Raw genomic sequence first — 12,500 nt, 5'->3', positions numbered from 1 at the left:
GACAGAGAGAGAGAGAGAGGGGATAGAGAAAGAGAGAGAGAGAGGGGGGATAGAGAAAGAGAGATAGAGAGAGAGGGGGGATAGAGAAAGAGAGAGAGAGAGAGAGAGAGAGAGAGAGAGAGAGGGGGGGTAGAGAAAGAGAGATAGAGAGAGAGGGGGGGATAGAGAATGAGAGATAGAGAGAAAGAGAGAGAGAGAGAGAGAGAGAGAGAGAGGGATAGAGAAAGAGAGAGAGATAGATAGAGAGAGAGGGGGGGGTAGAGAAAGAGAGGGAGGGAAGGAAAGAGGGAGGTAGAGAGGGAGAGATGTTGTAAAATAGAGGGAATAAGAAACAATGTGACAGTGAGGACAAGAGAAGGTGAGAGGGAGAGAGAGAGATATGGCAAGAGAAGGGGAGAGGGAGAGAGAGAGGGATATGACAAAGACAGAAACGACAAGCACAAATAAAGTGAGGAGAGAAGAGAGGAGAGAGAGTGTCAGAATCACCATGGAAACAGCATTTCTGTTGCTGGTTTCCTGGAATGATCTAAGTAGAGTGTGGTGCTCTGTACTGACAGCTAGATGGCGCTCAAGCACCACTTACTTTAGAATCAGGTTCATGGTCTCCTTGCGATCCTTCCCCTGGAACGGCAGGGACCCGGTCAGCATCTCAAACTGCCAGGGACAGAAAAACACTCCATGAGTGGCCTTCAGATGCAGACTGGCCTCTCAGACTCCCAGTCGCCTCCACACACACACACACACACACATACACTCCGCATGCCTGGATGTCTTTACAGACTGCTAATATACACACTGTCCAGACCCAGGCGTCTCAGAGGGAGCGTCTGTTCAACCAGAGACAAGTGGTCCAGATGGTGAACCTGATGCCAGCTGAGGGAGATGGGTGTGCTGTGGCTTTATCAGAAGGCAACTTACTCACTAATTCACCAGTATGTCATGTTCAAATGAATATCCTTAATACATACACCTTTACTTGATAAATATTTCTCCACCATTACCTTAGTAGATAACAAGGGTTGCTTGAGGACATGCATGCAAGATTTATTTATTTATTTATTTTTCCATCGATGTGTCTTACTCACCATCAGTACCCCGTACGACCACCAGTCGGCGCTGTGGTTGTGCCCTTGCCTGTTCACCACCTCGGGAGCCATGTACTCCACAGTACCACAGAATGAGAAGGCCTTCTTCTGGTGGTCAATGGCCTCCTTACACAGACCAAAATCTGCAGCCAAAAGAAGAGAGAGAGAGAAAGAGAGAGAGAGAGGTGAAGAGAGGAGAGAGAGAGAGAGAGAGAGAGAGAGAGAGAGAGAGAGAGAGAGGTGAAAAATGATGGAATAAGATAGAGAGACAGGAGGAAACGAGAAACAATGATGCAATCAACGCTCAGATCTTTTGAGATGTCAAGCAAAAGTGCTATAATAGGTTAATTCTTTCTTTAGATGAGTTTGAATTTCATATTTGATATAGTACAGAATATCCGTCATACTGTCAAACAGCCTTTCTTGACTGGGTGCTACGCAGATGTGCTATTGCGTTGTCTGCTTTCGGCGGTTATACGAGGTGTGTCAGATGAAAGTCGTGGTGATCAGTAACACAGGCGTGCAGTCTTAACAAAGCCTCTGTGCTCAACAGTGCAGGTGAGGTCACCTGAAGGCCTTGCCGCTTGTTAGGAGTAGCGCAGGTAACTAGGCGCTCTGATGACAGAGGCTGCGATAAGATGGGGTGAATAATTAACCCGCTGGCTGGCTAGGCAGGCACGGCTATCGGTCCAGGTGGCAGGGCGCTGATAAGGCCGCCAGCAGTGGTCAGTGGCAGGAGTCATTCCTCACTGACTGACATGAACGACTTTACTGCACAGGCAAGGACACGCTCACATTGTCACATCGTATATGCAGAGACAGAGAGAGAGAGAGAGAGAGAGAGAGAGAGAGAGAGAGAGAGAGAGAGAGAGAGAGAGAGAGAGAGAGAGAGAGAGAGAGAGAGAGTGTGTGTGTGTGTGTGTGTGTGTGTGTGTGTGTGTGTGTGTGCGTATGGTGAGTGTTGGTACCTGTGAGTTTGGTGTGTGTGCGTATGGTGAGTGTTGGTACCTGTGAGTTTGATGTGTCCCTCTTCGTCCAGCAGAATGCTAAAAGAGATCAGAGCACCACTCAGTGAATACATTACAGTCAACATCAAAGAAAGGGAGCAGGGGCCAGCTGCAAAATGCACACACACACACACACACACACACACACACACACACACACACACACACACACACACACACAAACGTGTACACACAGGCATGCACACAATTGAACCAACAACTTTCAGGCTTCTAGCCCAGCTCCTTAACCATAACACTACCATTGGCCATTATAATAATGGCAGATTTCTTACACACACACACACACACACACACACACAGCATAAAGCTGACTTTGACACAGACTCAAACACACACACACACACACACACACACACAAAAACCCAACCCCCACACAGGCTCTGTGATTCTTAGTGTACAGAATGGTCAAGCAGTTCTGCTCAGACGAGCACTTTCTTGTTTCCCAGCAGCCCTTTCCCCAAGGCTCCACTCCGCACCCTAATTAATGGCGGAGGGTTTAATTGTGCATCAAGGCTATTGAAATGAAAGCACGCTCACTTTGAAGCACAGCTGCTCTGAGTAGGACTCTCCCTCTCATTCCCACTAAGAGCTCATGGCACAAGAGAAGACACATGATGACAAAAAAAGAAAATGAGGAAATACAAAAAAAAAAGGCTTTCAACAGGTAACCTTTTTACATTTGCATCTTCCATTGGTCCCAACCACTTACGACATGATATAAAAAATGTGGTAAACACAATTTAATTCATCCTTCATTATGTTGAATTCACAACCCTGCCACAATGGTCCTTCAGCAGAGAGAGAGAGGGAGATGTGTTCTATAATGAATGGATATGAATGCAGAGGTGGTTTGTAAACATGAAGATAATGTTTTATCTAATTAATGAGCTCCAGCAAACAAGTTCTTCAGAGAGACGCTGTTGTGCAACAGACACACACCACAGCACACAGGTGTGGAGAGGTCAGTGCTGAAGCATCTCCACTGATTTCAGCCAAAAGTACATTATGAAGCTAGTTGCGAGCTTCTCACTCCCTGATGCTCATGCTAGTTCTCTACTGCTTACAGTGCTAGGGCCGATGCTAGCACAACCAGGAGTTCTAGGCTCCTTGCTAGTACACCTGAAGACATTATGGATCAGAGACCAGCTGATAGAGCTCATATCATCTAGTTGAAGCTCTCCTCTAGTCTAGAACTATTCATGTCTTTAAAACTAGCTTTAACAAACGACTAGCCCTGGAGTGACTGATGCTAGCGCACTCCAGCACAGCCGTGAGGGTTAGCCTCCTGGCTAGCACGCTCTGTTGCTACTGTATGTCCACGGGTTTATACCTCTAGCACAGCCGTGAGAGTTAGCCTCTTAGCACAGCGTGAGGGTTAGCCTCTTAACTACCTAGCACGCTCTGTTGCTATGTCCATGGGTTTATGCCTCTAGCACAGCCGTGAGGGTTAGCCTCTTAGCTAACACCAGAGAATGTCTAATAAAGGGAGAACCGCCACTCTCGGGGAAACCTCCGTTTTCTGAACTGGTTGCAGTTCCTTTTCTGGTTCCACATGAGGGCGCTCACGAATAAGTGCAGAATTAATGGAGGTCTATGGAGCTGTACCCCTCAAATCCACTTTTCTCCGGATATAATTTTTTGCCCAGAAATTTGAATGTTGCATGCGAAAGAGGGGACAGAGAAAATACACACGCTGAGTATTATATTTTTTGAGTCACTTATTTGTTCTAAAAAGCCTTTCAAATGAGTCAATGACGTCATTCATTAGCAGAAAGCTAGTGTGTTGTGGGCAACAACGACCCAACCTGTAAGAAATCGAAAGGACGTAAGTATTTCATTCAACTTTTGACCTATAATCCATAGTGAGCTTGCAGAAACCACAATCAAATCTTCGATTTTTCAACGACAACCAGGTGAAAGAGACAAATTTAGCCGTCTAGCTCCATAGACCCCCATTGTTTTTGCACTTATTCGTGATCGCCCCTAGCGGAACTGCAACAGATTGCAGGTACAATGGAATTAATAGGGAGTGATCCGGCTCTCCGTAAACGGGCTCTGCTAACACGCTCTTTTGCTCCATGCCAGTGGCTCCCACGGATGTGGACCTGAGGGACGAAAATGGCCGCACGTCTCCCACTTACTTCTCAGGTTTGAGGTCTCTGTAGATGATGCCCAGACTGTGAAGGTGGTCCAATCCCAAGGCCAGCTCTGCCAGGTAGAATTTAACGTCCTCTTCGGTGAACATGACCTGGAAATAAACATACACACTCTAATCATTAGCTTATGACTGAATCGACAAAAACACTGACCTACAACCCCAAAGTTCTATTTTGGAGACCGAGTTATACTCTGAAGTGTACCATAACATACACCTCCAAGAGGTGTTTTTGTAAAGATTATATGAGTATAGTATTTCTAGATCATTATGAGAGGTGTTTTTGTAAAGATTATATGAGTATAGTATTTCTATATCATTACGAGAGTTTTTTGTGAAGATCATATGAGTATAGTATTTCTATATCATTACGAGAGGTGTTTTTGTAAAGATCATATGAGTATAGTATTTCTACATCATTACGAGAGGTGTTTTTGTGAAGATCATATGAGTATAGTATTTCTATATCATTACGTAATGCACTCGGAGGGGCAGTGGCCAGTTGCTTTACCTCCTTCGAGAGACGTGTGAATAAGTCTCCTCCTCTGAGGAAGTCCAGAATAAGATAGAGCTTTCCTTCTGTCTGGAAGGCTGCACAATGACAGACACACACACACACACACACACACACACACACACACACACACACACACACACACACACACACACACACACACACACACACAGAGGGAGAGGGAGAGACAGAGAGTTATTAAGTTATCTGAAATGTCAAACCTGCTCTGCATGCCAAGCAGCCCTCAGACACTTACGGAGTCAACTCAGATTCAGTGTAGGTTCGGTGACGAGCGTTTGTACCCTTTAGGGTAAAGTGGTGCCAAGTGTAGGTTCAGTAATGAGCGTTTGTACAGAATGTCCCTTTGGGTCAAGTGGTGCCAAGTGTAGGTTCAGTAACGAGCGTTTGTACAGAATGTCCCTTTGGGTCAAGTGGTGCCAAGTGGCTGTGCACTACTCACCATAGTGGAGCTTCACCACGAAAGGATGGTTGACGTCAGCAAGGATGTCCCTCTCCATTTTAGTTCGGACTCGGTCTCTCACTGTGAACCATGACACACACACACACACACACACACACACACACACACACACACACACACACACACACACACACACACACACACACACACACACACACACACACACACACACACACACACACACACACACACACACACACACACTCCTTAGTCAAATGATGAAATACTACATACTATATGTGTATTGAAACTAGTCACATTAGGTTAAGTCATGTTCCCCACAATATTTATAGCATTACAGTATAACAGTGTGAGCTGTAGAGTCTCCAACCTGATGCATACCACACAACACAGTGACGAAGACAAGTGGAGTATCTAGTGGTCCACATCAGATGTTCAGAAACCTGTTGTTTGAGTCTTTAGAGAGAGAGTTAGCATAAAGCCTCTCTACTCAGTCTTTAGAGAGAGAGTTAGCATAAGACTACTCAGTCTTTAGAGGGAGAGTTAGCATAAAGCCTCTCTACTCAGTCTTTACAAAGGAAATTAGTATAAAACCTGTTGTGTGTAAAGCCTCTCTACTCAGTCTTTAGAGAGGAAGTTAGCATAAAGACGACTCAGTCTTTAGAGAGAGTTAGGATAAAGCCTCTGTTACGAGACCATCAAATGATATGAAATGGTGCAACATAACATCCAAAGGCCATAGAGAAGCGGTGACGGTGCATAACAACTTAATTTAATGAAGGATTGTGGTTTGACATAAACGGAGCATGGTGGTACTAAAGCAACCAAAACAGAACAGAAAGGAAACCCTGACCACACATATCTTAAGGGGAAATATGGATCTTGCCTGACTCCCGACTAGAAACAAGAGACATGGTTTCGGGTCCGTTCCGGGTCCGTTTGCTGCTGTGCTGAACTAAACCTAAACTAAATAACGTGAAAACCCATCACCAATTACCACCTGCTCTAAATATGAATTTAACTAAAGACAACAAAAATCAGTGCCGACGGGAGCGGAGATGGGAAGTGAAATGCGAGAGAGCGCCCAGACGTCAAACAAGGCGCCCAACCCACAATCAACACTTGGCGGGACGCAAGATGGCCTGTAGGGGGACAGAAGGAACAGGAGTGTAAACGCAACCAAGTAGCGCAGCAGCGCAAACACTGTTCAGTTTGCCCTTAACAGCCTCTCTACTTAGTCTTTAGAGAGAGAGTTAGCATAAAGCCTCTCTACTGAGTCTTTAGAGAGAGAGTTAGCATAAAGACTACTCAGTCTTTAGAGATATTTAGCATAAAGCCTCTCTACTCAGTCTTTAGAGAGAGTTAGCATAAAGACTACTCAGTCTTTAGAGAGAGTTAGCATAAAGCCTCTCTACTGAGTCTTTAGAGAGAGAGTTAGCATAAAGACTACTCAGTCTTTAGAGAGAGTTAGCATAAAGCCTCTCTACTCAGTCTTTAGAGAGGAAGTTAGTATAAAGTAGGGGTGTAACGGTACACAGAAGTCACGGTTCGGTTCATACCTCGGTTCGGACATCGCGGTTCGGTACGAGTTCGGTACAATGGAGGGAAAAGCAAAACAAAGATGCAGAATGCATTTTTTTTATTATTGTGCATGTGTCAGGCTGTACCACCTAGTGTCATACAGTCTCTTCCCTGAGCTATCTGCAACAGCCTGGTGTGTAAGATGTAGGCTAAACAGTACAATAAGTACCCAGACTTGTGTAACTTGTAAACAAAATAAGACAATCAGCTATAAAACTGAAAATATGCCTACAGCATCTCTTATTTCTGAAAGTGCAAATTAGATAGAATAGAAGAATATTTTTTTAAAATTCACTTAAGCAAGACCTTCAACATCTGTGTTTAGTTGTATATGGAAGGGTCTACAATTTGCCTCAATATATTTCAGTGTGAGTACAGTAATAATCTAGCCTACTAACTGTGAATATCACACTATTTTGCCTTCTTTTAAAAAACAAAATTGCTCCTTTCATTTCATAAACAGACTACAACTAGAAGTCACGTGACTTTGCCCTTCGACGTTAAAGGGGAACTTGGCAACTATTTCAACGTAATAAACCCGTTTAGAAATCATTTGGATGGTTAAATGACCTGTTCCGGTGAAAATGGTGACTTTTCCCGCTGCCCCTAGAGTCCCCAGACGGAAAACCAACCTTGCAACATTCAGACTACCGTCCCGGAAAGAGAAGTGAGAAACAAGAAACTCGTTTTAAATAGTGTTTTCTACCTTGTAACATCCACATTGTCTGCCGAACTTATGCTAACCGTTTTGCTAGCTTGTAAACAAATCCATGTGCTTTATCGTTACCTTTTTATCGTTACCTTTTTCCACAGTTTGAAATAGCATAATGCACAATTTCTCCAGCAGAGGGGGAAATCCTGCCAAGTTTCCCTTTAACTCACCGTAGCATGGTTTATTTATTAGCCTGGTTAGCGTTGACACTTTCTGTTACTGTCCATGCACTTAACACTACCAGCTCCTCATGTGAGAAGTTACAAGTTACCCCAACATAAAAGGTAATTACCAAGTTTATTTACATAGCTTTCTGTCATTAATAAATCGTTTAATTTAAGCCATAGGTTTTGGCCCTATTTGTATGTGTATCCAAAGGCTTGTGAAGCGCAGGGGAAGTTTTTTTTTTTTCTCGTTTCAGTGATTGGTAGCCTATCATCTCTGGGTGTTGGCTTTGAATATGTGTAGCAGATAGCATGTTATATTTCCACTCACATACCCAACAACTGCTGAACAACGAATAACACAGTTTCATCTTATCCACCACTCTCGCCGCCTGTAACTGTAACTTAAGTTCTCAAACTTGCGATCTTAAAGAGACCAGCTGGATCCTCTAACTCTTGTGGGTCGCGACCTTAGTGCTGCTATCTCTGCCTGACTGACTCAACCGACTACCTGACAAAAAACAAACATAAGCCAATCAGAGCTTCAGAGCTAAAGGCGAGGCTACAGATTAGCGTTAAGTGTCGCTAAAGAACTCCCCGTAACTCTCGTACGGTAGGCTACTTAACAGTAATTGCGCATGACATTAATTAATCCGCACACGAGTTTTATGTATTTTTATACCGCGTATTCTCCGTGTAAATTCATGCACCGAACGGTGACGCCCGTACCATTTCGGTTCAATACGAATACATGAACCGTTACACCCCTAGTATAAAGCGCTCGCCACTTGCTCAGACTATGACTCATCAATAAATTGATCCATTAATACCCAGACACTACACTTTCCCAATCGCCACACGCACACAACGGATGCACCATTAACAGACTTATTGACGTCTGCAATCCATTATTCAGCAGCTGAGCGAGCTTTTCTTTACAGGAACAGAATGGATCTGGCATCAAAGGAACCCGACAGCACTCACACACACTGTGGTCGATTTAGATTTGTTAAGCGAATTACGACACAGGGGATTATTTTGATTCCATTTTGTTTTACAGGAGAACGGGGTGGAGTGAGGTGGGGTGGGGAGGGCCGATCCCCACACACATTCAGCAAGCAACAATCTGCCTGTGTATGCTCTACACTGTAGAGTCCACAGCATTGACCATTTTCTAGACTGAGTGTCTTTCAGGGTCACACGTTTTGTGGAATTGATAGTACCGACACACATCCTAGTGCTGACACACACTTCAAAGAAGAACACAAATGACGGGGATCTCCATAACAGTTTTCAACAGTGCTCAACAGTTTTTGCACCAAACCATAAGTCCACATGGGCTGTATGTGTGTGTGTGTGTGTGTGTGTGTGTGTGTGTGTGTGTCTGAGGTGTGATAGGATCAGCATATATGTATGTGTGTGTGCGCAGGCCTGAGGTGTGATAGGATCTGCATGAGTGTGAATATCGTTTTCAGTGCAGAGGGCCTCTCCTCTCGTCTCGTCTCATGCTTGAACTCCTGGGCACCTTGTTCCCTCTCGCTGTGCAGCGCCTTCGCAGAACACTTAGAACCGTGAAAAACCACCACTGCTGCTGCCGCTGTTATTGTTGTTTTGCTCGGGGAGGAGTCGCCCAGAGAGGCGAGGCGAAGACACAAACACAGGAAGGGGCTGTGGCCGCACCCGCCAGAGCCGTTGCCACGGTTTTCAGCTCATTGATCGTAAACAACTTCAAGGACATGTTGGGTTAGAGGAACAACCAATCAGAACAAAAAGAGTGTCCATGAACAGCTGCAGACAGCAAACTGGACCAATAAGGGGAGTCCAAGGTCCAAGGAGGGTTGTTCAACTGGACCAATAAGGGGAGTCCAAGGAGGGTCGTTTGCGTTTGAATACAGGAAGTGTGTGGTCGGTGTGATGAGAAAAATAGTCAGGAGGAAGTGTGTGTGTCTGTGTGTGTGTGTGTGTGTGTGTGTGTGTGTGTGTGTGTGTGTGTGTGTGTGTGCATGTGGCAGGTGCTGGGGTAAAGACACAGAGGAGTGAGAGAGGGGGATCAGAGAGGAAGTGAGAGAAAACAAAAGAGAGTGAAAGAGAGAGAGAGAGAGAGAGAGAGAGAGAGAGAGAGATTACCCTTCAGCGTAGCCTTCTTGAGCACCTTCATGGCGTACAGCTGGTTGTCGTCAGGTGGGGTCACCTTGCGCACGAGGAACACCTGCAGGAGATCAAAAACACATGAGGTAAGAGCGGGAGGGGGAAAGGTTAAGGTCATGCGGGAGGGGGAAAGGTTAAAGGTCATGGGGGGTCACTGAAGATCTCTCAGGCAAACTCCCTATTCAGTAAGAGCCAGAAGAGAGAGAGAGAGAGAGAGAGAGAAGAGAGAGAGAGAGAGAGAGATAGAGAGAGAGATAGATAGATACTTTATTGATCCCCAAGGGGAAATTCAAGGTCTCAGTAGCATACAGACATCACACACAACATAAAACGGTGAATATAAGACATTACTACATACAACTGCATTACTACACATAACTAGTACACATAACTGCATTACTACACATAACTGCACTAATTCACATAACTGCATTACTACACATAACTGCACTAGTTCACATAACTGCACTAATTCACATAACTGCATTACTACACATAACTGCATTAGTTCACATAACTGCACTAATTCACATAACTGCATTAGCGCACATAACTACTGTACATGGTGCAGCACAAGTGGTCAGCAAAAACTAACAGGTGTTCACCTCTCCATCCAATACAGCATCAACTGAACACAGGGACATTATAAAAGCACCTATGGTACCTAAAAAATGAACACGGTAACAAAATGGTAACACTGAAACACCTAAACATGGTAAAAGCATCAAAAATCATACTATACAACCATACAACCAACCAGACTTGACATAAAACCATACAACCAACCAGACTTGACATAAAACCATACCATACAACCAACCAGACTTGACATAAAACCATACCATACAACCGTACAACCAACCAGACGACATAAAACCATACAACCAACCAGACTTGACATAAAACCATACCATACAACCAACCAGACTTGACATAACATCTTATAAACACATACAGAAAAAAACATACCATACAACCAACCAGACTTGACATAAAGCCTTATAAACACAAGTCAGAATGGACTACAAAGTATTCAAATTGCCTCATAATTATCTACATCACTATTTATATGTAGTAATGACGGCCTTCATAAAGAGTTATGGCCCTTAGTATGTGAAGCACCGGAACGTGAAATAAACCTTATTCTACCTCTGGATAATGCATCTTCTATTATTCTACCTCTGGATAATGCATCTCCACTTTGTGTCAAATGCTGTTTATTGACCAAATATGTTTTTTATGAAGTACTTGAGTGACAGCAGAAAAAGTATTCATAATGATTCTGTAGTTGTGTAGGGCTTACTGTATTCAACAACATTACAATGCTTTATGAGTGCAGTCTCAGCTCACGCCAGCTGCTGTTATACATGAGGAATACTTTGTAAACATTTATAAGTGTGTCTATATCACTTTATTCATACTGGGTTGAAAGAGTCACCCAACACTATTCCTTTAAGCTCACAGGGCTTTAGACCTTAACATTTGTTTTGGATAAACTATGAAGTAGCAAACTGTTTGAATCGAAACCTATCTTGAATGGAATGGCGTCTCTACTGATTAGGATCACAGCATGCTGGAAGGCAGCAGGTAGAGAGAGAGAGAGAGAGAGAGAGAGATAAGAGTGCAACTGGTGTCACACAATCTAGAAATTTCTCAGAAATAATGAACAGTGTGAAGGGCGGCAGGCAGAAGAGGAGGTGATTAACTACTCCGTGCAGCTCCGTGTGAAACCCAACCGAAGCATAAAAACAAAACAATCTCAGAAAACCAGATCTCAATCTGCAGCCACAGCACGGCCAGGAGAGCATCTGGACCGGCTGGACAAACAAGCAGATTAATGAAATGCGCTAGAAATCGGAATGGCCGATAATAATTACGATGCGCCCACGCCACACACACATACCATGAGCATCGGTGTGAACTTAGACAGACTCAGCTGTGTGTGTGGCCGCAAGAGCGGATGCCGAGCTCAAGAGCAAATAACGGCAGATAAGAAACCATTACCGAGGTCTCACTGCTCCTGCGACAGCGCCGATCAGTTCACACAGTTTGCTCTCTGTGTGTGTCCGCTAAATGAAACGCACAAGTGTTTGCCCGTGAGATTATGAGGCTGGCCCGCACGGGCTCCCCCAATCAATGTGACAATCCTTTTACAGCAGTCAAGCCGCGCGCGCAGACTCAGCACTAGAGCAGAAGCTGTGTCTAAAAAGAGAACAGGGTTTCTGTAAACATGTCCTTCATGCAAAGCCACATGAGCTTCGCTGATGTTGATTTGACCACATCTACTGTGACCGAGAGCAAGTGGTTTCCAGAGTTAATATATTCCAGCCGCATAAATGGCAAAAGCACACACTTTCCATACTCAAGCAGAAGTGCAGATACTTGTGTTAAAAAAGACTCTGTACTTCTGATCCATCTGCTTCACTCAAGTAAAAGTAAAAGGAACAAAGTACAGCTGTGATGAATAAAGGTAGTCAGTGTCCGAGACCTTTTGAGAATGTGAGGATTAGAAAAGATATTTCTGTTCAAACGCAGGGGGGTGAAAGTAAAAGGTTCTCAGAAAACCTACTGTCCCTGCGACAGGGCTGCTCTTACCTTGCCAAACGAGCCCTGGCCCAACACCTTGAGCAGCTCAAACTGTGAGGCATCGGCCTTCTCCGAGCCCTCCTTG

The 12,500-nt window shown here is 44.4% G+C and overlaps 1 protein-coding gene across 4 annotated transcripts in view; it reads right to left on the bottom strand.

The window, feature by feature from the left end:
- The window catches only part of rps6ka1 (ribosomal protein S6 kinase a, polypeptide 1), a 100,253-nt gene that overhangs the window by 26,644 nt on the left and 61,109 nt on the right, over window positions 1-12,500 (bottom strand). For all 4 annotated transcript variants that reach the window (XM_048248816.1, XM_048248825.1, XM_048248833.1 and 1 more), the window contains 8 exons: window positions 12,425-12,500; window positions 9,809-9,890; window positions 5,243-5,323; window positions 4,780-4,859; window positions 4,255-4,361; window positions 2,094-2,131; window positions 1,086-1,228; window positions 584-654 (listed from right to left, as the gene is read on the bottom strand). The exon at window positions 12,425-12,500 is cut by the window's right edge and continues 41 nt beyond it. In XM_048248816.1, coding sequence (XP_048104773.1) covers window positions 584-654; window positions 1,086-1,228; window positions 2,094-2,131; window positions 4,255-4,361; window positions 4,780-4,859; window positions 5,243-5,323; window positions 9,809-9,890; window positions 12,425-12,500 — 678 coding nt within the window. The remainder of the gene's footprint in view (window positions 1-583; window positions 655-1,085; window positions 1,229-2,093; window positions 2,132-4,254; window positions 4,362-4,779; window positions 4,860-5,242; window positions 5,324-9,808; window positions 9,891-12,424) is intronic.

The sequence above is a fragment of the Alosa alosa genome, chromosome 1 (genome assembly GCF_017589495.1).
Source record: "Alosa alosa isolate M-15738 ecotype Scorff River chromosome 1, AALO_Geno_1.1, whole genome shotgun sequence".
In the NCBI taxonomy this organism is placed as follows: domain Eukaryota; kingdom Metazoa; phylum Chordata; class Actinopteri; order Clupeiformes; family Clupeidae; genus Alosa; species Alosa alosa.
Note: the sequence above shows the minus strand (reverse complement) of the source record. Positions and strands in the feature narration are given on the sequence as shown.